The sequence below is a fragment of the Arachis hypogaea genome, chromosome 20 (assembly GCF_003086295.3).
Source record: "Arachis hypogaea cultivar Tifrunner chromosome 20, arahy.Tifrunner.gnm2.J5K5, whole genome shotgun sequence".
Taxonomy (NCBI): Eukaryota; Viridiplantae; Streptophyta; class Magnoliopsida; order Fabales; family Fabaceae; genus Arachis; species Arachis hypogaea.
This window is the reverse complement of record NC_092055.1, coordinates 125,017,436-125,040,349: the sequence shown is the minus strand read 5'-3', so window position 1 is coordinate 125,040,349 and position 22,914 is coordinate 125,017,436. Positions and strand designations below refer to the sequence as shown.

Sequence of the window (22,914 nt, the reverse complement as noted above, 5' to 3'; positions counted from 1 at the left end):
ATTAATTTTAATGATTAATTTTAATATTAAAAATATTATTTTTAAATTCTATATATATATTTTATTATTTATAAATAGTGACTAATTTTTTATATATCTATAAATAATAATAATAATAATAATAATAACAACCACCACAATAATAATGACCTTTTATATATGGTAGAAATTAGAAAATAGTCTCTTAAAAAGATGTAAATAATTATATAATATTTTACAATAAAACATTAAAACTACATCAAAATTAAATTCAACTCCGGTACCTATAAGTTTTTTATTTATTTTTTCCTCCTTGGTTGATCTCTTTAGTACTATTCTTACCAATCCAAAAAAAAAAAAAAAATCTTTATAAATACGTTGTTGCTAGTTCCAAACTTACAATAATTATTCACAAGTTCATATTTTTGAAGAGAGAGAAAGAAACTAACGAAAAAAAAAGAAAAAGAAAAAGAAAAAGGAGCTGTTTTTCGTCACCTCGCCAAAACTCACTGCAAAATTTGTTGTTGTGTCGAGTTCCCATCAACGCTTCAATCTTGAGCTCAATCGTTGTTTTGTTCTCTTCCCAATCAACAAGTACTCATTGTTTTTTCGTATCTGCGTTGTTACTATCTTTGATTCTGATTCTGTTCCTTCACGCCAAAGTGAACTCCTTGGAAGTTTGCTCATTCAATTTTAATTTAATTCTTCGCCCCTCTTTTCTACAATATAATCATTTATTTAAGCCATAGACGCATACATCAAATTAAAATAAACTCTTTCTTATAATCGTCAATTGCTTGCCTTAACTGACTTGCTAGCTGTCAAATTCTGTTTATCTTAGAAAATTAGCACAGATTTGATCACAGAAACGTGAAATATTTTACCCCATATAGTTCTTTTTAATACTATAAGGTGGTGAAGATTCAAACTTTCTTTTGAAGAGAAAGAGTAGAAAAGGAAGGAGTTGTGTTGAAGAAAAAAAAAGTGAGAAAAAATTGATTATGGCTGAGTTTGGAGGAAGATGGTTGAAGGGTGTTGTGGGAATGGGATCCATATGGATGTTGTTGCTGTGTTTTGCATCTGTTATGGTGTTTGTTTCTGGTGAAAGGATGATGAAGATGGAAGTTCCATGGTTCAATGTTACTCAACAAGATCAGAGTTTCCTGAACATAGCTGTGAATTTCTTATGGCAAGCTAATGAATCAGGTTATCAACATGTGTGGCCGGTAATTAAGCTCTTTATCCTTTTGCTTTTTCTTTTCTTTTTTCCTCACTTGATTTGTGTGTCTGATATTGTTTAATCTTCCAAAGGCGAAAAGAGATTTGGTGTTGTTTTGTTCAGTTTTTTAAGTCTTCTTTTTCAGTTTTAACTCTCATGGTGAGTAGTGAATGGTATACAAGTTCAACAACCTTTTTGAATTCTTTGATTTTTTTTGGCTGACCCTTTTAAATGTATTTTGGGATTCAAAAAAGAGTTTTTTTATTATTATTATTTTCAAATTGGTAGTGCAGTTATGTTATGTAGCAGCTTTGGCTAAAAAAAAGTGCTGCTAGAATTTATTGAATTTATTGTGATTGCTGATGTGTTGATGTAAAGTTCATTTTTTCTATTGTATTATAATTATTATTATTATTATTATTATTATTATTATTATTATTATTATTATTATTATTATTCTGTGTCGGGGAAGTTTATAAATGGATGTTAATATATCTTTATTATAATATGTGCAGGATATGGAATTCGGGTGGAGAATTGTGCTTGGTAGCTTTATTGGATTTTGTGGAGCTGCATTTGGAAGCGTAGGTGGTGTTGGTGGAGGTGGCATATTTGTTCCCATGCTTAGTCTCATCATTGGTTTTGATCCAAAATCATCAACTGCTATCTCAAAATGTAAGACAAAAGCACACATAATAATAAATTTGATGATCACCATTCTGCTATAAATTTCTCATTTGAGTTTGTTTATGCCAGATAGTGTTTAGGTGTACTAGCTGATTTGGCTCAGAAAATTTTAATCTCAAGATTTCTGCTGTTATTTTTCATGAGTTATTTTAGTAGTTGCAGGAAGAGAATAATAAAAACTTGGGGTCATTTTTTATTCATTTTTTTAATGTGAAAATGGTGTGAAAGCTCATAGACTAAATTTATCACTAACATTGTATTATAATAGTTTTACATTTCAAATAAAAGAATTGCAATTCCCATGAGTCCAATTATCTTCAATTATAAGCCAATTTTGTTTTTGTTTTCAGGTATGATCATGGGAGCAGCTTTGTCAACTGTTTACTACAACCTTAGACTAAGGCATCCAACATTGGATATGCCTATAATTGACTATGATTTGGCACTTCTCATTCAACCAATGCTGATGCTTGGAATCAGCATTGGAGTGACCTTCAATGTTCTTTTCCCTGATTGGATGGTCACTATACTGCTTATTGTTATCTTTGTAGGTAATGATGAATCTTAACACTGACTACAATTTAGGCTTTCTCCTCGTTCTTACAGTTCTTACTGATCTTTGATGTGGTTTTTTGCAGTTACATCAACCAAGGCATTCTTTAAGGGTGTGGAAACTTGGAAGAAGGAAACCATAATGAAAAAGGTCTCGTTAAAATTTTTATTCATATATAGTTTTCGGTGCTCCTCATTTTAATTATTGTTAGTAAATCTGTTTATTACAAACACTCAATTATGGATGCTTTCTGATAAATTTGTAATAATGATATTTTCAGTGTTTAATTTGGTGTCAATAATGTAGTGCTAGATTGCTAATTACTCGTTGCTCACTTCTTAACTTGTCTTGTTTAATTGTTGTTTAGGAAGCTGCTCAGCGACAAGAGACAAATGGTGAGTTTGGAAATCTTGTATTATGTACCTAAACACTCTCCTTTTGGCTTTAAATAACTGTCCATTTGGATATACTAATCCATTAAAACTTAATAGTTCAACTTGGCTTTGTTCATGATAATTGAACTTTTGATGTACTATTATCTTGGATCATTTTCTCATGTCAAGGTTTATACAACTTTCTTTGTGATAGGTTCTGGTGCTGAAGCAGAGTACAAACCTCTTCCTGCCGGGCCAAATGGTGGCACAGCAAAGAAGGAGGAACACCAGGTGACTGATGTCATTATTTTTCGGCTGGTTCTAATTGAACAAAATGAATTTCATGTCTAACAATTCAGACTTTGCAGGTGACTATTATTGAAAATATATACTGGAAGGAGTTGGGATTACTTCTATTTGTTTGGTTTTCATTTCTTGCACTACAGATTATCAAGGTTTGTACAACTAAGAATCAATTATACACTTCAAGATTCAATTTTGGCTATTTTTGTGTATGAAAGTTACTAGGTCTCAGATTCAATTCTAGTCTCAAGAATTGCTTCTAGCAAAAGTGACTCTTTCGCTTTCTGTCGGATCATTTTTAGGGAAACTAAGAAACATAAATCACTTTTAATAAAACTTAATTCTAACTGAAAATCAATTCTAGAAAAGCAAAACTAAACACACACTAATCCAATACTTCCATTCTTCAATTAACAGGAATACTATACAACTACTTGTTCAACAGCATACTGGGTGCTGAACATTCTACAGGTAATTCTGCTCATGGTGTTCCTCCATAGCATTAACCTTATTCGAGTCTTTTCGGCTTTACTCGAATGCACACGACGTACCATTACTCCATTAGCACAAAACAAAATTTTCAAAAGATAATACAATGCATAATATTTTCATCTTTAACAGATTCCGGTGTCAGTTGGGGTAACTGCTTATGAGGCAAGTGGCTTATTTAGCGGGCGTAGAGTAATCTCTTCGACCGGAGATGAAGAGAAAAATTTCACTGTTCTTCAGCTGTTTATATATTGCGTCTTCGGTTTACTGGCTGGAGTAGTTGGCGGCTTGCTGGGACTTGGAGGAGGATTTGTTATGGGACCACTGTTTTTGGAGTTGGGAGTCCCACCTCAGGTGAGTTTCCTGTTGCACTAATATTATGAATCTTGTCACATTTTGGTTAAAGAATCATTGTCATATTGTCAAAATTGGTACCTAAAAACATCTATGTATCTTGACAAATTATATGGTAATTTGAACTTATGGTATTGACTAGATTCAATATCTTGTGTTTAGGTGTCAAGCGCCACTGCCACCTTCGCCATGATCTTCTCCTCATCCATGTCTGTTATAGAATACTACTTGTTGAAGCGTTTCCCGGTTCCTTATGGTTAGTTCCCGAGAATATTCTTTAGTACCCTGCATTTAGCCTTTGCGAGTCGGGCGAGTCGGGCATTAGAGGAGAAAGAAGGGTTTGACTTTGACAAGTAAAATGTTATTCCAATTTACTGGTCAAGCCATTCTCTTCCCTCCTTTTTCCTCTAAGATCTCGACTCGCGAACGCACTCTTAATTTTCAGTTTTATCACTTAACGGGTGGATTATGATGCATGTGCTTTTCACAAAATGCTGTACAGCTGCATACTTGACTCTGGTGGCCACTATAGCTGCCTTGGTTGGACAGCATATTGTGAGGAGATTGATCATCCTATTTGGGAGAGCTTCCCTTATCATCTTCATTCTTGCTGGCACAATATTTGTTAGTGCAATCTCATTAGGTGAGACTCCTAATCTTCTCTCTTTCAAATTGTTTATACTAACATCTCAATGTGAAAAAGTATTTCATTTAATTAGATATGAATTCTTAGAAGTTATTTCATTTTAATGATTCCTTTTGTTAGGTGGAGTTGGAATATCAAACATGGTATACAAGATTGAGAATCATGAATACATGGGATTTGAGAATCTGTGCAAATATGGATCATAACACACCCCATCTTGGAAGAATGATTTTGTCATGTTTTGCAATTTGCATATTGTAGTAGCAGAAAAGCCAAGAGCTTTCTGGTCAAAAATTGTCCATTATTCTAAATTTTGCCAACTCATGCTGTAATCTGTAGGACATTTCCAGACTGATATTATATATAATATATATTTTTTCTCCCTACAATCAAAACTGTGCGAGTTAAATCACTGTGCATTGTCGGTGATTTGCTTTGTTTTTTTACTTGTCTTTTGGTTGGAACATGTGGTTGGCATGTTAATTGTTAAAAGTTGAAGATGACAACACGTAAGGGGACAATTATTTAATCTCATATCTACCAATTCGGTATTCAAAAAATTTATGCGTTCAGAAAAAAAAGTCTCTAAAAAATGTTATCGACAAAACAATTCTTGAATAATTTAAAAAAACGACAAAAATAACTAATAAATATTATATTCTTTTATGAGTAACAAAAAAAATTTTTGTATTTAGCAAATGATTTATCTATTTGATCCAAATTATTTTGGCAAGATTTGAATAAATATTTAGAAAGAGCACAAAAAAAATTGAAACGAAATTTCTAGATTTTTTTTTTTAAAATTTGGTCATTCACATTAATTTTCTTAAAAAAAATTTGAGATAATACTCAATTTGGTCTCTGAACTTACACGCGAGTCTTAATTTAGTCCTTAAAGTTTCAACTGCCTCTATTTAGTCTACAAACTTTGTGAACATAACTCATGTTAGTCCTTGAAACAATTTTTAACGTACAAACGTTAACGGAACACTGTCGTGGCAGCCGGATGCCACACTAAACTTTGTAAAATGATGTCGTTTTGGTTTTGGCACTCAAATAACCTAAAAACAACATCCTAAATGGTGTTTATTAAAATTTTACCTAACAAAATAAGTAATACAATGTCGTTTTTGAGCTATTTAAATGTCAAAACCAAAATTGCATCAATTTACAAGTTTTAACATGACATGTGATAGTCTACAACAGGGCTCTATTAGTATTAACGTTTTTATACTAAAAATGGTCTCAGGGACTAATATGAGGCACGTTTATAAACTTCGGGAACTAAATAGAGGCAATTGAAACCTCAGGGACTAAATTGAGACTTGCATGTAAGTTCAGGACCAAATTGAGTATTATCTCAAAAAATTTACTTAATATAAAATTATCAAATTTTGAGAATGAAAAAAAATTATTTTTCTCATCAAAAAATTATATTAAAATATGATTTCTAAAGTCTTTTTTAAAATATATATATTTATTATTTATTTTTTGTTGTATTTTTCAAATCTTTTAAAAATTTATTTGTTGTTAATATTTTTTAGGAGTACCATTTTGATAATTTAGTCTTATTTAATATTTGAGTAATTATCCAAATTAGTTTTCAAAAATTTTAAAATTGAACATTTTAGTCCCAAGAAAAATTAATACACAGATCAATTCTCAAGGTTTTACTCTAGTAGATAAATCAGTCTCCATTTCATTTTTCGGTAGAGTAATTACGAGATCAGTCCCCAAAGATTTTAAAAATGGACATTTTAGTCCCCCAAAAAAATTAATGTACAAATCAATCTCCAACATTTCTCTCAGTTAGACATAACAGTCCTCCGTCCAAAAATAAAATAAAATAAAATAATAATAATTATTATTAATTGCATAATACTATAATTTTTTTTGTATTTTTTAGACCACAATAATAATAAATTTATTTATTAGATTCTTTTATTTTATATATATATATATATATATATATATATATAGTCACTCAATAATAATAATAATAATAATAATAATCAATAAAATTATCAGAGATTATTTTACAAGAAATTCAAGGTTAAAACCATTTGATATTTTTGTATTTAATATAATAAAAAAATGTCCTATTTTAAAAAATATATTTGTATTAAAAGAAACATATATTTAATATAAATCTAAATTAAAATATTTTTTTAATACAAATATTTTTTTTACATAGGACATCTTTTAATTATATTAAATACAAAAATATCAAATAGTTTTAATCTTAAATTTCTTGTAGAATAATCTCTAATAATTTTATTGATTATATATATATATATATATATATAAGAATCTAATGAATAAATTTATCATTATTTTTGTTCAAAATATACAAAAGATATAGTACAATATTATTGTACAATTAATAATAATAATAATAATTATTATTATTATTATTTTATTTTATTTTTGGATGGAGGACTGTTATGTCTAACAAAGAGAAACGATAGGGGATTGATTTGTACATTAATTTTTTTTGGACTAAAATGTCCATTTTTAAAATTTTTTGAGACTGATATGAATAATTATTTTGCCGAAAAATAAATTGGGAATTAATTTGTCTGCCAAAATAAAACCTTAAAAATTAATCAGTGTATTAATTTTTCTTAGAACTAAAATGTCTAATTTTAAAATTTTTAAAGACTGATTTGTATAATTACTCTTAATATTTTGGTAATACAGAAAGACACCGTATGAAAAAGTCCAAAGAGCTATCAATGTAACGTGTTCATCTTCTGAAAGCGGTTTCTTTTTGTCTTCTGTTTTTCCATATTAGTCACATTAAGTGATAGAGATTTGATTATTTGAATTCGGCTTTAAATATGAAAAGCATTATGTGACCATCACTCGTTTCTTAAAAGGGAGCTTCAAAAGTAGAAAAGAATTAGATACGGCTTTCGGCAATAGATAATGTGGTTTTATCTATAATCTTAAGAAAGGGGAACAAAACTTGATTGATATGTAAACACCTAATGGGAGAACAATTAGCCAAGAATTGTGATATTATATTATTATCATCAGATTTGATCAATGGATGATAAACCCTTTCCCTTCCATTTAATTACACTCACTTTTTGTGAAGCTTTTAGCCAACCTGTTCACTTTTTGAAAACTCAAAATTAGGTCAATTTTATGGTGTCAATAAATTATTGTTTAAATTTTATTTAGTTTATTTTTTATAATAATTTTTTTTAATTATTTATTTTTATATTTTTAAATTAAATATTATTTTTTAATATTTTTTTAATAAATTAACCACCATCTTTTAAGTACTATAGTATTCATCTTTTAAATACTATAGTATTCACCTAAAAAATATTTGAGTCTGTTTGGATTTGCAAGATTATAATCCAAGTTCTGACACCCTCAACTAACGCCTCATGTTAATAATAATAAAAAAACTAACGTCTCAGTAACTAAATTAAATTGATCTGGTGGCTAACTTATTAGTCTGTTTAAATAAGTATTAAGATTTCAATTTCGTTTTGTGTATTAAGGGTATTCAAGATCCTATTCTACCCAAAACTTGATCTAGATCCAAGATATATTTTTACCTGATTCGGATTTATCATTTTTACCGGATGTTATTTCGGACCGGATTCGGGTTATACTTCAAGCCACCTAGCCTAGCCTAAAGTTATTTTTTAGAATAAAAATATATAATTTAGAGTAAAACTAGTAATGTCATATTATACTTTTATACTTCAATTAATATTTTTTATATTATACAATATTGTTTCGAGGTTTACCTAGAACTAGAGTGATTTGGACTTGAACGTGAGGTTTAGACACTTTTTGGTAAAAGATCCGACTTCTTTTGTATGAAGTTGTCTGAATTCCTCGTGAGGAGTAGGGGAAGACCCGACTTCTTCTGTATGAAGTTGTCCAAATTCCTCGTGAAGAGTAGGGGTGGTACCTGCAAGAGATTCCGATACTTAAGTTAGTAAAAATTTTTACCAGATTTTTAATAGATTGGAATTTGAAAAATATCTAAGGATGTCAGGGTATTTATAATTGTAGAGGTGGAGTCAATAACCACCTTTTGAATAATTCCCACCTTTGATGATAGATTGGTTACTCCCTTTGGGTATGGATAGGGAGATTGTTGAGATCTCATTTTTAGATAAATAGAAAATGTAGTAAGAGTTAGTTACTTATTTGGATAATTAAGGTTGAACTCATGTCGTCGTGCCCGACTTCCATGAGCTTGTGTATGTCTGAACAATATTTGTAAAATGTTGATTGAACTTTACTCTTTTTGGGCGTTTTTAGGTTGTGAGTCAGATATGAACGAATATTTTTATTTTAAAATAATTTATTTTTGTATAAATATAATATAATATTTGTTACATTTTATTTTTAAAAGTAAAATTTTATTATTTTAGTATATAAAATTTACAAATTTGTATGTACTAATTTTATATCGAATTAACTTAGTTTAAGTTGGTTTAATTTTGGTCAGAGAGTCATAATAGACTTAATAATCTTTTAAGATTAAATCTAGATCTAATTAAATGTGGTCCCGCTTAATCCATGAACATTCCTAAATTTTATTTTGTCTATGTAACAATTTATTAACTAATAACAAATTTTTAAATAAAAGTCTGATCTATGATAAATTAATCTTTGTTATGCTGAATTTTAAAAAAACCTAACATCTTGTTACTCCAAAAAAAATATTATTTAAAAAAATATAACTTCAAAAGATATGAATAGCAAATGATTCTCTAGTTGAAAGGAACGGATTGAAGTGGAAAAAAAAAAGTAGAAAAAAAAAGTTGAATGACTTTTTATTTTTTTTTTGAGATATATTTAAAAAAATAATAGATAATATAAAAAAAATAATTATACTTTCATATTATAAAATATATTAAAAAAATGATAATATCATGTGTTTTAGTGTTTTTTTTTTTTTTTTTTTTGGGTTCGAATGTATCTTCTTATATTTATATCTAATGTCTTTTTATGTTAGTTGCCTCCATTCAAATTTCACCAATTTGCCTTTAATACTCCTTATCAATATCATGAGAGTTATGAAAATTAAAATGATTAAAATGAAAAAAAAAAAAAAATGGATGTACCCAAGTGCCTTAAAATTAGTTCAATTGCAAACTTAATCAAGCCGGTCTCCTATGCTGCCATTTGTAAGTGTCACTTTCTCCCAAGTGCCTTTTAAATTTAAACTCTCTTTTAAGTATGAATTAATATGAATTACCTATTACAACATGAATTAAGAGAAAAAATTATTATTTATTATTAAAATTAGTTATTAATTTAATTTATTTTTAATATATATTTTATATTTTAATATGTATTTTATTTTAAAGATTAATTTTAATATATACTTAGTATGATTAATTAACATAATGCCATGCTTTGAACTATTTGATTTTAGCTTTGTTTGATTACTACTATTTGATAATGCCATATATTTATATTTTATTTAATATATGTTTATAATTTTAATTTTATTTAATATATGTTCACAATAATTTAATAATTTATTTACTTGCTTGTGATGCATGTTACGTAAGTCAATTGAGAAAATTAACAGAGAGATTTTGGAGACTATAATTATTGAAAGGATTCTTTAAAAATATAGTTTTATTGAATTTTATCGTTTAAATTTTATAGGCAAGTTGGCGTGGTAGTGGAGCGTCGACGAGTAGGCGTGACAGAGACAAGGGAACGTTCAATGAGGTGGCTGATGGAAAGAGCAGAAGAAGAGATGAAGGGGGATAAATACGAGTCATGACAGCTTTAGTTTCTTGGATAAACTAGACAAAAAAAATTAAAATAAAAAAGTTTAAAAAATGTTTTGTTTTATTTTTTTTTAAATTAAATCAAATGGAGTTTTAGAACTCCAAACATTAAGCAAAATTTGTAACAGTCACTAACAAATAACAATGGACCAAGAAAAAAAGGTTGCTCTGTTTGCTCTGCCTTTGGGACTTTGGGGGAATGAGTGTGTGTGTGCATGGCCTAATCCGTGATGCAAGATATTTTTTTATGGAAAAGTATATGGAATTGAGAAGTGATCAATCAAAAAATAAATAACTTAATTAGTTTATAATTATATTTAATTAATTTTAATTGTTTTTAATTTATAATATTTGATATTAATTACTTTTCACCCAAAATTAAAATTTTGAATGATATGTTAGAGAAATAGGGGCGGGGATCACAGAACTTCCAATAATCTCGATTTTTAGTATATAAAAAAATTTAGAGTAAAGGACAAATCCGTCCCTGACCTTTTTTTACTGCAGACATTTTCGTCCCTAAAGATTGGAAAATACTTTAATGTCCCTGATTCTCCAGAAAATTGGACATTTTTACCCCTCTATTAGAGTGTCTCCGTTTGCCCTAACGGAAAACGGTGACGTGGCTCCCGTGGCGCTGACCTGGCCGTTACGGACTGCCACGTCGGATGGGCTTTTCAAAAGAGGACAAATTAGTCCCCAGAGTCAAAAACGCTGCCGTTTCTCCCCCATCCCCAATCTATGAAATCCTTGAGCCCTAATCCTTCGAATGCAGTCTGAGGGTGAAGCGGGTGAAGGAAGAAAGGGAGCATTCCGACCATGGCATCCGAAGGAGTGTCGTCAAGCTCGAGAAGAGGTCCAGTTCCGAACGGCAATGATGGAAAAGAGGGAGTGTCACCAAAGTGCTTCTGTGGAGAGAACGCAATCCTGTTCATGTCGAGGACGACCAGCAATCCGAACAGATTGTTTCTGGGATGTCCCTTTTATAAGGTATGCAAAGAAAATCTGTGTAACTCCGTTAGTGTTAGGGTTTATCCTCAATTCCTGATTTCCTGAGCTTTGAGGATTGATGTTGTGTAGGTAAGACAACCATGTTGCAAGTTTTTTTTGTGGCTGGACGAGCACATAGCTGGTCTTGGTGTTGATATTACAAGGTACCTGGGGCAGGAGCAAATTTTGCATGCGAAGAGCGTCACTGGAACAAAGACATGGAAAACAGGATAATGTTGTTGGAGAAGAGGATAGAAGTGTTAGAGGTTAAAAAAATCCAATTGGGTAGAATATATGTGTGATGTTTGTTGTCCTGATATTTGCTTTATTTAGTTGTAAGAAATGATGTAAGACATGTAAATTGTTGAAAATGAAATTTATTAATCATTTGTGTATCTGGTATCACTTTGGGTCATGTTTGTGATTATGTATGTATGAAACGAAAGTTGGTAAAATCACATGAAATCAAAGTTTCAACCATTGATATTTAGAGTGTGAAACTATACATTCATAATCTAAACTGACATTAAAATATAAGGAAACTAGTATGGCATGCTACCATTAACATCTCCTTACTTCACAAGTAATGTTTGAACCAAAATAAAGACCCAAACCAAAAAAAAAAAAAGAAATTGTATCTATAATTTGTGGTTATCAGTTACATTGGGTCACATCTAAACAAAAAAAAAAAGCATAATATCGTCAGCCTTCACTCATGTTGATTCCCTAGATATTGGGGTCAGTTGGTGTTGTTGTTTGGGAGACTTCCTCAGCTGGAGCTACCTGCGGTGTGCTGGACTGTCCTTGAATCAGTGATGCGGGTGGCTTGAAGATCTTCTGCTTTGGTCTGAATTTTGATGGTTTCGGGCGAGAAGTGTTGTTAACTGGAGCCTTGCCTGGATCTTTACATGGAGGGGTTGTAGTTGGGGCTGGTGGCTTGAATGGAGTGACTGTTGCTCCCGGAGGTGCTATCACAAGTGTGGATCTAGTAACCCTGGTTGGAGCTGGTACAATATTTGCAGGGTTTGGTGCGGCTGCACTCATAACCTGCACGCAGGAGAAGACCAATCCATGGAAAAAAATAAACTACATCAACTAGGGTTCAAACAACTCATATATCAAATTGATCACATAGACAACAAATTAAATAGTTACAGTAGTTGCTTGTTGCAAGGGTGTTGTGTTGCTTGGTTGGCTACTTGAAGAATCATGGAGAGTTAATGAACATGATCTATCAGTATGATAATAAGACAAATTAGTCCCCTAACTTTTCTACACTAAGACACACTGAGCCTTGAAGAATATGTTACTAATACTCATTAACTCCTAAACTATATGGCATTAAGACAGATCAGTCCCTGTCAAACTTAATCCTAAATCAAACTCTTTATAGGAGTGTATAATCCAAACCTAAAATACACAATGCAAACTTATCCTTGGGGGTGGAGCTGACTGGGACAAAGGAAGCACAACCAGTTGCTGAGAGCTACTTTCTCCTTTCTTCTTAGGCTTCTTTGTTTTCGGCTTCCAATTGGGATTTGATGGAGCTCCATTGCAGGTTTTGTAGTTGTGGCCCTTTTCACCACACTTACTGCAAGCCACCGAGAATGACTTCTTCAATTTTCTACCCTGCATCAATGGCTCAGCAGAATCTTTCTGTCTGTTGTGAACTTTTGGCCGGCCAATAGGTCTCTTGATAATGGGTGGTTCTGGTTGTGAGTACTCAGTTCGGGGCCAGAATTCTGCACTGGGGACTGGTTTGATGCAGTGTGAATATGTCCTCTTGATTGATTCCATACACAACCAGGGGTGCACATAATCTTCTGCCTTGTCACGCCTTTTCACAATAGCAGCAAGTGCATGTGTGCATGGCATCCCTAACCAAATCATGTATTCAATTTGATCGCAGAGCAAAGAGTAGTTAAAATACAGGTGAAGAAACAATTAACAATGTAGTCAGGGTGTTATAAGTAGATTTCTTGCTTACCAGTAAGTTGCCATCGATTGCAGGAGCAGGTGTATTTAATGAGGTTCACATCAACCTTGCTTCCTTTGCGGCTCACCTCAAGCCTTTTTCTTTCATTATCTCCAACCCACTCTGCCGTCCACTTTGAGCTAAGAGTAACTAATCTTTCCATCCATTTTTGCTGTACTGGTGCTAGTTTACCAGGGTAATCAATACTTGCTTGTGATTTACCATCATCCTCATCAGGTAACACCTGATTTTTTCACACATAGTGAGGATTGGCTTGCAGCGGTAGTTAACTGTTTTGGCGTTGAACACCTCACACATGTTGTTAGTGAGGTTATCAACCTTCGGCCCATGCGAGAAATATGCCTTGACCCATGTCTATGGCTCAAACTTGGAGAGGTACTCCCAAACCCCCTGAGTCACTGTTTTCAACCTTTCCATACAGTCCTTGTAGGGATGGCAACGGGTCCCCATGGGGGCGGGAACATGCCCCCCGCCCCCGCCCCCCGCCCCCAATTACTGTCCCCGTCCCCGCCCCGTCCCTATGATGGGTAACGGGGACCCCGTATCCGCCGGGGACTTGGGTCTCTGCGGATTTTTGTAAAAATAAGTAAAAATTGAAAAAAATAAAAAAAATTAGAGAAAATCAAAGATAATCTTCAATTGTCATTACAAACATAATATCCATAGTCTTTAAAGACTTAAATAGCAATAACAACAAACATAAACATCCAAACATATCCATAAACAACCAAATATTACATAAACAACCAACTATATCATAAACAACAAAATAAAATTCATGACATCATAAAAACATAATTCCACCATCTCAATCTTCCTTTCATCCCATAATGGTAGTGATGGTAGATTTCGACTTACTTGAATCCTACATTGACAAGAAAATAATTTAAAGTTAAAATCATATAATAACTCAATAAGTCAATAATATAAAAATATAGTGTATTATATGTAATTTAATAGTTTACTTACGTCAACATCTCCTTCAATATTATGAATATAAATCAAAATCTCATTAACCTAACTCAAAAATATAAATTATAAATTATAAATTAAAATTCAGCTCTCCAAACTATTCAAATAACACTTAGATAGGAATATGATATTAGTTAAAACTGTTTGGTCTAGTGAAACAGATCAAAAAATAAAGGAACTAAAAGCAGGATAGTAGAATATATATATAACGAATGAGTATATACAATTTCTTGTATGTAATATTCTTACACTAGTGTATTAAAACATAATTAGACTCATACATCAGGGAGGAAAAAACTAATAAACACAACTACTCTTATATAGTGCTCCAAGTTTATAATAACTGAGCTACTACTGCTGTTAGAACAAAAAAACATAAAACAGTTTCTAACGAATTTCTTGGGTTGCTTCTTAATTAGCTTCAGTTTGTTTTCCTTTTCTATCTTCAATATAGACCTTCTCCACCAAGCTCAGTTGGGGTGTGCCTGTGTGTTGATGAGAGGAAGGGATGGATTTTTTTCTTATAAGTCCAATGTCCAATACTCTAATCCCTTTTAAATTGTATTATGTGCCTCGCTTTTATATATTTATTTGGCCTAATTCATTCAGACTTAACTGCCAAGACAGTCATCACCACTCAATATCATATCTAATGTAATCAAATATTCAAATAGGAATAACTCTTCACTAGAATAAAAATGCAAATATTGTTTATCAAATTATTTTGCAATGACCTTTAAAAAGAATGAAATCATTTGGACTTAGCATAATAAACTTTTATGCAGAAACAAAAATGGTAGTATGGCACCGATAAACTATGAGGCATAGTTTTGAAAATTAGGACAACCCGGAAAATTAGTCCAATTCAGAATATTAACTCAGAAATACCAATTACACAATCAAAAATTCATAATCGGAATCAGATTAACCTAACTTTAGATTAACTCAATATTAACTCAAATATTAATCAGAATAAAAAATCAAATTCATATCAACCTAAATCAGAAATATAAATTACACAACCAGAATCCAGAAATTCATAGTCAGAAATTCAGCAACCTAATTAGAAATTCAGCAACTCAAAACTCAAAAATCCAGAAATTCAAAACACAAAAATTCATATCAATAGGAATCTCATTAATTCAGAACACCCAAATTTGTTACCCTAATTCAGAAATCTAAATTCAGAGAAGGAGATGGAAGACCAGCGAAGACCAGGACTGACTTACCTGAACCTGATGGAGAAAAGGGGAAGGAAGACCAGCGTCCAGCGAAGACCGGCGACGCGAACAGGAGAAGATGATGACCACGACCAGGAAAAGACGACGACATTGCTGAGTCTGGGGTGGGAGGCAGCGCTGAGAGACCAGAGGGTGGAAGGCGGTGGCGACGGTCGGCGGTCAGCGGGAAGGAGGCATGAAGGGTTAAGGGTTTGAGGAGGAGTGGAGTGTGGAGGCGAGACTCTCAGGTCTCAGCTCAGTTCTCACTCTCTGTCTCTCTCTGAAGCAGGACGGCTAGGGTTAGGTCCAAATGAGAGTGGCTCACATATATATATATATCAGGGCATTTTTGTCTTTTCACACAAACGGGGATTTAACGGGTCTCCACGGGGCGGGGACCTCTACCCCCGCCCCCGCCCCATTTATTATACGGGGCCCCGTCCCCATCCCCGCGGGTAAAAATGACCCCCCATACCTGCTCCCCGACGGGTAAATCCCCGCGGGTACCCACCCCGCTGGGAATTTTTGCCATGCCTAAGTCCTTGAATTCCACGACTGTGGTGCATCTGGCACACTCCCAGACAACCTCTCTTATGTATAAATCCTTGAACCTATTTATGAAGTTCTTCCACATGTGCATGACGCAGTTCCTGTGCCTGGCTTGTGGCATTACCTCCTTTAAGGCAGGGAGTAAACCCTGCATTGAATGGGAGCAGCAAGCATTTACAATTAAGCAAATATATGAAAGCAGCACAATAATGAACCAGTAATGCATCATACCTTCTGTTGGTCCGAAATGAAGTTCCAGCCGTGGTTTGCATCGTCTCCTATGTCTGCCTGAAGGTTAGTTAGGAACCACTTCCAGGCATCCTTTGTCTCAGCCCTAACAACCCCGTATGCAACAACATAAAATTGGTTGTTTGCGTCTTGGGCAACTGCTGCTAGAAGCCACCCCATGTAGTATGTCTTGAAAAAGCAGCCATCCAGGTGCAGCAAAGGCCTGCACCCTTCCTTGAACCCTTGCTTACAGGCATCTAAGCATATGTATATCTTGTCAAAAACAGGCGGGGATTCTGGAATTGTCATAAGTTCCAACCTTGCAGTAGATCCTGGATTACTACTCAAAATCTGCTCACAATAGTCCCTTGTCCTCTTGTATTGTTCCTTCTCGTTTCCTATTATCTTATCCCTGGCTTCAACTACTGCTCTATACACCATCTTAGGATGGGGAGCTAATGAATATTCCTCCCTTAGAAATTCAGTTGCCTCCCTAGTGGTCATGTGTGGTTGGGTAGCCATCCGCTTCACTATTTTCCTGCTGATCCAATGCTGGTCAGCTGCGTTGCTCCCTAAATCCCTTGCACAACTATGCTTTGGCTGGTACGTCTTAACTTGGTAACATTGCAGGGTTTTGTTGTAAGACAAATGAACCAAGAAATTGCACTCTTCATCATTGCAGTCCACTCTCACTCTCTCCCTATCATTCTTGATCCACTTAACCTCCCTCCCCTCAACAATGAATGAGTCCTTCACCACATCTTTAAACCGTTCAACAGTTGCAAACCTCATCCCTAACTCAAATCTGCCATGACCATGAGCATAGTCATTGTCAAACTCTGGAAATTTGTGGCCTTCACCTTCATCCTCTGATCCCATAGGTGTGTGCAATTCCTCCGACTCATACTCAAACATGATTTTCTCAGGCTCTGTCGGGACTTCACTTACATAGTATCTCCCTACATTATCCGGCACCACTTCAGGCCTATTGCCACCACCTCCTCCATCATTCGACCCAGCAGCTGAGTCCATTCCACCATCACTAGTTGCCCCTGTTTTAGCCTGACCGCTGTCTTCTCCACTTGCATTCTCCCTCGCACCATATTGCACCTTTTTCTTACCCTTCTTATAATTATCCTTCATCTCTTGTTTCTTTGTGACTTTCTTCTTGGGGGTTACCACCTTTTTTCTAGGCTCCGTTACTCTTTTTTTCTTGCCACCAGCAGCCCCGCTATTACTGTCAGAATCACTTCTATCATTCTCAAACCCAGCTGGTGGAGGTTTATACAATACATCTTTAGTGCTCTCGTACCCATCATCCGATGAAGAGGATGTCTTCAATTCCTCTAAAATTTCATCCACATCCACTTCATCATCACCATGCTGTCCAGCATCATCTACTACCTCCAGAGCATCAACGGGGTGGTCAAAGTAAATGTGGAACTCAAGAGATTGTTGGTCCTTTAGTAAGTTCTCTTGCATTGCATTGATCCATGCGTCCCCGGTTAACTCGTTCAGCCCAGACTCAAGAAAGCCACTTCTTCGATCATACTAGTATACTGCCTTGTATGACTGGTATCCCAAATCCTTAAATAACGTTACAAGGTCCCCGAAGTTCACAAAATCTAGGTCCATCTCCGGGAACCTATCTTCCTTACTATTTTGATAAACAAGGACACCATCACTACCTCTCACGAAGTTGCCTCCATGGTGAAAAACTGGCACCACAAAAACATCCACCATCTGAAATTCACCAAGAAACAACTATGTGTTAATACTAGGATACATTCAAAATTTATTACATAACCCCCGTTGTCCTAACACAATACCTCCTCCTACTACTACTACACACCATGCTCTAGAAACCATTTTTAACCCTCATTACACCACTGTTACACACACTGTCAACATGCACACATGATCACTTCACCCTTAGTACAAACATGACCTACAGAAACTTCAGGGGTAAGGAAGGCGATTTTACCTTGACAGGAAGACGGCAGTGCTGACCTCCACAGTAACTTTCTTTCCTGCCTCCGATAGCAACTTCACCGCACGCCGATTGCTCTTCCACGTAGTGCAATTTTTGGAGGGAGAAACAGGGGGAGGGATTTTGATCGTTTTGGTGTTATGGGTATTGCATATGTGAGAGTAAGGTTAGTTTCGAAAGGTGGGGGAGAAACGGCAGCGTTTTCGACTCTGGGGACTAATTTGTCCTCTTTTAATAAGCCCATCCGACGTGGCAGCCCGTAACGGCCAGGTCAGCGCCACGGGAGCCACGTCACCGTTTTCCGTCAGGGCAAACGAAGACACTCTAACGGAAGAGTAAAAATGTCCAGTTTTTTGGGGGTCAAGGACATTAAAGTATTTCCTAATCTTCAGAGACGAAAATGTCCGTGGTAAAAAAGGTCAGGGACGGATTTGTCCTTTACTCAAAAATTTATAAAATATATAAAGAACATCCATTTAGTATGAAAAAAAAAATATTCTGATACTTAGTAGAAGAAACATCCTAATACCTAACATAAACATCATCCACATAGAGATTTTGAATTCACCTAGAGATATTTGGCTGATTTTTAGCTAGTACCCTTTTAGTTTTCTAGCATTGTTGTTTCTTTATTTGTGGGTTCAATCGGACTGGGTTGGGTGACTCGGGCATTTGCTCTAACCAAGTTGAATGAATTAGTCGGGCCACTTTTTGAAATTGAGTCCGGCTAAACTAGTCCCAGACCGGGGTGTAGGTAATAATTTGATAATTTCATTTCTTGGAATTGTGTTTCTAATGTTGAAACAAATGCCCGATAAAATTTGGTATTTGTAGAACGGCCCCAAACGCATATGATTGCGTTTAGAGAAAAAAGACAAAGGAGCCAAAGAAAGAGGGACGAAAGGTTTCTTACTTTTTAATTCATGCAGCGATTCGGATAGAAAACTGTGAAAGATTCAGAGAACCCTAGCACGCAATAAAAACCATCGAGACTTTCCCTCTTCTCTCTCTTTCTCTGGTGTGTGCGTTGCGTTGAGATAGCGTGAGAAGAAAGCAGGTTCCGTTCCGATGGTTTTCTACTTCAAGGCACGCCCTGAAGCTGGCGATTACACCATCTTCATGGGTCTCGACAAGTACGAGAACGAAGAACTCATCAAATATGGTTTCCCTGAAGATATCTGGTAATCCCCAATCCCCAATCCCCAATTCCCTGCTTCTCGTTTAGCGATTTTGTGATTTTGTGATTTTTTCTCGTTCGTTTCCGGAAATTAGGTTGCTTTGGGGGATAAATTTTGCTTCTACGTGCCTCCTTTTTTGTATCTTTGATTTATCTGTTGTTTTGTTGATTCGTTTAAGAAATTTGGATGTTAAAGGCTGTTAATTTGTCGTGAATTACTGAAGTTCTAGAGGTTCTTCCATTCAGTGTTGCATTGAAACTCGAGTTTTTTTTTTATTTATTTTCAATTATATGCTGAAGAGATTGAGTTATCTTCAAGATTGTGCCTGAATTACAATTTTTTGTTATGATATTTTTTGCTTAGATTTTTGCTTTTTGTTGTTTGGTTTTTTAAGCTTCTACCATTTGATGGGTATTGATGTAAGCTGTGTATTGTGTAGGTTCCATGTTGATAAGATGTCTTCAGCACATGTTTATGTAAGACTGCACAAAGGTCAGACTATTGATGACATTAGTGAAGGTTTACTGGAGGACTGTGCTCAGCTTGTTAAAGCAAATTCGATTCAAGGTAAAAACATCTTAATGATTGTAGCTATCTGTGAGAAATTATTACCTATAAGTAATGCTTCTGGTTACACTTGTTGATGTTAGTTCCTTACGTTGGTTATATTTGGAAATAATTCTCTTACTCTTGAGACGGATATGTAGTTGTTAGTTCATGGCTATTTTTATTCTGTCTAATTCCTTATTCTACGTGCTTCATTCATGACAGGAAATAAGGTGAACAATATTGATGTTGTTTATACTCCCTGGGCCAATTTAAAGAAAACTGCTTCAATGGATGTTGGTCAAGTTGGTTTCCACAACCCCAAAATGGTATGTTTTTTAACTTCATTCTTGTTTGGTATTGTTTTTGTGGCATTGGGAGAGGGTGGTGAATTGATGTTTGACTGTGCATTTTGAGAGTATCTCTGGTTTTCATGCATTTTAGGTCCGAACTGTGAGAGTGGAGAAGCGGATCAATGAGATTGTCAACAGGCTAAACAAAACAAAAGTGGAAAGGAAACCTGATTTGAGAGGTGACTAAGGAACTTTCCTACATGTATCCTCGGTGCCTTTCTTTTAATAAATAAAAATGTTATTTGTTGGGAAAAGAGGTCACATGACAATTCTTCCCTCCTTATGTTTCTTTTTTGCCATCAAAGCTAGCGCTTTACTTTTCATTTTCTCTCATGTTTAATTCGCTTGAAAATTTGTTTTAGTCTTTCTGATCTTTATATGAATATGTGTGCTGCAGCTGAGCGTGAAGCAGTTAATGCAGCTGAAAGAGCTGAGAGAAAGCAACAAATGAGAGACAAGGTAAGCATTGCAAAATACTGTTTTTTATCCACAGGTATCTCTGTAGACATGCATAACATAATCTGATACAGATGATATATTGTAATTGTGCCCAAACATTCTTTCGAGTGAATTGATGAATTATTGTTTTTGTGCTTAGTTCTATCTTCTTAACTTGCACATTGCATGCCCTTCAGGGGCACAGAAATGTCTTCTTTCTTGTGATTTCATGCAGCTTGAATTATCAATCATCTCTCAGCTTGTCTTTTAGGATGTCTTTTTTGATGTGTAATTGTGTCAATAATTTGAGCATTGCATCTTAAGGTTTCTGTAATGTATGTCAGTATGTCTCTGCCAAGCTTGTCATATAAAAATAAAATGTCTTCTATTCTATGAGATGTAGCATAGACAAAATTTAATTCATGTACCGTTGTTGGTAACTTAGCTTAATGTTTTGCATTCACATTTCCTTGGTTGAAGATAGAGCATCTCACACAAAATGCCTGGATCATATGCAAAAAGCATACAATTAAAGAAAAGCTTTATTTATTTAATCACATGTTATGTGTGCAGAAACGCCGTGAGGAATTGGAAAGACTTGAAAAGGAGAGACAAGCCGAGCTGAGGAGCTACAAGGGTTTGATGGTTGCAGAGAATATGACATCCAATAAGCACATTGCATCAGGAAGCAAAACACTGCAAGAAATGGAGGATGATTTCATGTAAGCTTTTAGCTATTGGATTATATGCAGATGGCTGGTGGCCAACAATGCTACCTGGTGAATTAAATTGACTAAATAACCCAAGTCCTGGAATTTGAAATTTCAGTGTCTTCATTAAGAAACCAAGTAGTGTGTACAATTGTGTTTGGGGGATAATTTTAATCGAGAGCTGGAACAGAAGACAGAAGAGAGTGGAAAAAAGGGAGAAAGAAAAAGAAGAGAAGTGGGGGACTGGGGGAGGGGGTTTCTTATAGTGATGATTGGTTTTTGTACTTGGTAATGGAAATATACTTACTTTATAGCATTGCTTGATAGTTGAGACAATGGTTTTCAAACTAATGTTCTCACAGTTGAGTCAAAAGGGGGAATTCATTGCTATAATTAGTTTTATTTTCCATGCCAAGTTTACAATTTGCTTCCTTTTCTGAGAGAGGCCTACACTTCGTGCCAAATTACTTGGACATGTATCCTGCTATAGAACTGCCGGAGAAGCTTCTTAGTTCTTGTTGATATCTGAGATTAATGAGGGACAATAATTCTGCCAGGCCAAATGTAAGATTTGCACATACCCTGCTGATAAACTTCCTTTTATAATTTGAAAAGCGACACTAGATAGCAGCAAAGGTTATTTTAACAACTAATATCTTGATTCGCCATTATAATAAGAGCAAAGTTTTTAAAACTAAAATCTCCTTTCATAGTGGGTAGCCAAACCAAATAATCTGAATCAGCATTATAGATAGGAGCCTTTATGGGCAAAAGAACGTCTTGTTTTCTTTAAGTCGGTCCGAATTATTATTGGAGATTTATCTAACAATAAAAATTAATATGAAGGTTCGGACTTCAGAGTAAAAAACTGGCGGTTTTTAGTATATAGCATGACTAATGCATTGTGAAAAGAAGTAAAGTGAAAATTTGATGTGCGGTTTGTTGACTTTGTTCAGCTACACGGGTGGCAATAAAAAACGTCTAATGTATGTATTTCCATACAAAATCAGCTAATGCATGGTGATGGTACATGCACATAGTAATGGTTGTATTACAACAGTAATAATTGCAATTTTAATGTGATTAAGTTTCTAAGTAGGTAATCAACGGCAAAATTATAAATTTACAAGGTTCAGTTTATGTGCTTAAAAAATAATTGCAATAATGTGCACCTAAATATATATACTTGTGTAGTTGGGTTGGTAAATAAACAAGTTATCCTAATTCTTCTGCTAATTTTACTGAACTTAATTTTGAGCAAGTGCAACTTTCGTACTTATCCAAATTGGTATATATATTTGTTGAAAATTTATTTATCACTTTAAAATTTTGGTGTATTTTGTAAATATTTAAGAATATT

General features: G+C 34.2%; 2 protein-coding genes across 3 annotated transcripts; both read left to right on the top strand.

The window, feature by feature from the left end:
* Positions 1 to 372: 372 nt before the first annotated feature.
* LOC112783016 (sulfite exporter TauE/SafE family protein 3) lies at positions 373 to 4,993 on the top strand. Of its 2 annotated transcripts, XM_025825746.3 has the most exons (13): positions 373 to 573; positions 892 to 1,205; positions 1,714 to 1,873; positions 2,236 to 2,436; positions 2,524 to 2,588; positions 2,806 to 2,833; positions 3,027 to 3,103; positions 3,181 to 3,267; positions 3,533 to 3,586; positions 3,737 to 3,958; positions 4,121 to 4,214; positions 4,461 to 4,601; positions 4,725 to 4,993. In XM_025825746.3, exons 2-13 carry the CDS (start codon positions 981 to 983, stop codon positions 4,808 to 4,810), a joined length of 1,440 nt encoding a protein of 479 aa, XP_025681531.1. In that variant the 5' UTR covers positions 373 to 573; positions 892 to 980; the 3' UTR covers positions 4,811 to 4,993. The 2 variants fall into 2 exon arrangements, with proteins under 2 accessions (XP_025681531.1, XP_025681529.1); XM_025825744.3 differs by lacking the exon at positions 373 to 573 and having other exon boundaries at positions 584 to 1,205.
* A 13,831-nt stretch (positions 4,994 to 18,824) lies between these two features.
* Positions 18,825 to 22,204, top strand: LOC112783393 (uncharacterized). Its single transcript, XM_025826326.3, has 6 exons — positions 18,825 to 19,510; positions 19,947 to 20,074; positions 20,279 to 20,382; positions 20,498 to 20,585; positions 20,804 to 20,865; positions 21,418 to 22,204. Exons 1-6 carry the CDS (start codon positions 19,398 to 19,400, stop codon positions 21,568 to 21,570), a joined length of 648 nt encoding a protein of 215 aa, XP_025682111.1. The 5' UTR covers positions 18,825 to 19,397; the 3' UTR covers positions 21,571 to 22,204.
* Positions 22,205 to 22,914: the final 710 nt, after the last annotated feature.

What these genes read in the sequence shown, in the direction of transcription:
- LOC112783016 (XM_025825746.3), top strand. Translation starts at nt 981, where the DNA reads ATGGCTGAGTTTGGAGGAAGATGGTTGAAGGGTGTTGTGGGAATGGGA. An exon ending in GTTATCAACATGTGTGGCCG is followed by an intron (nt 1,206 to 1,713) that starts GTAATTAAGCTC and finishes TAATATGTGCAG; the next exon opens with GATATGGAATTCGGGTGGAG. An exon ending in TCAGCGACAAGAGACAAATG is followed by an intron (nt 2,834 to 3,026) that starts GTGAGTTTGGAA and finishes TCTTTGTGATAG; the next exon opens with GTTCTGGTGCTGAAGCAGAG.
- LOC112783393 (XM_025826326.3), top strand. Translation starts at nt 19,398, where the DNA reads ATGGTTTTCTACTTCAAGGCACGCCCTGAAGCTGGCGATTACACCATC. An exon ending in GGTTTCCCTGAAGATATCTG is followed by an intron (nt 19,511 to 19,946) that starts GTAATCCCCAAT and finishes TGTATTGTGTAG; the next exon opens with GTTCCATGTTGATAAGATGT. An exon ending in TAAAGCAAATTCGATTCAAG is followed by an intron (nt 20,075 to 20,278) that starts GTAAAAACATCT and finishes CATTCATGACAG; the next exon opens with GAAATAAGGTGAACAATATT.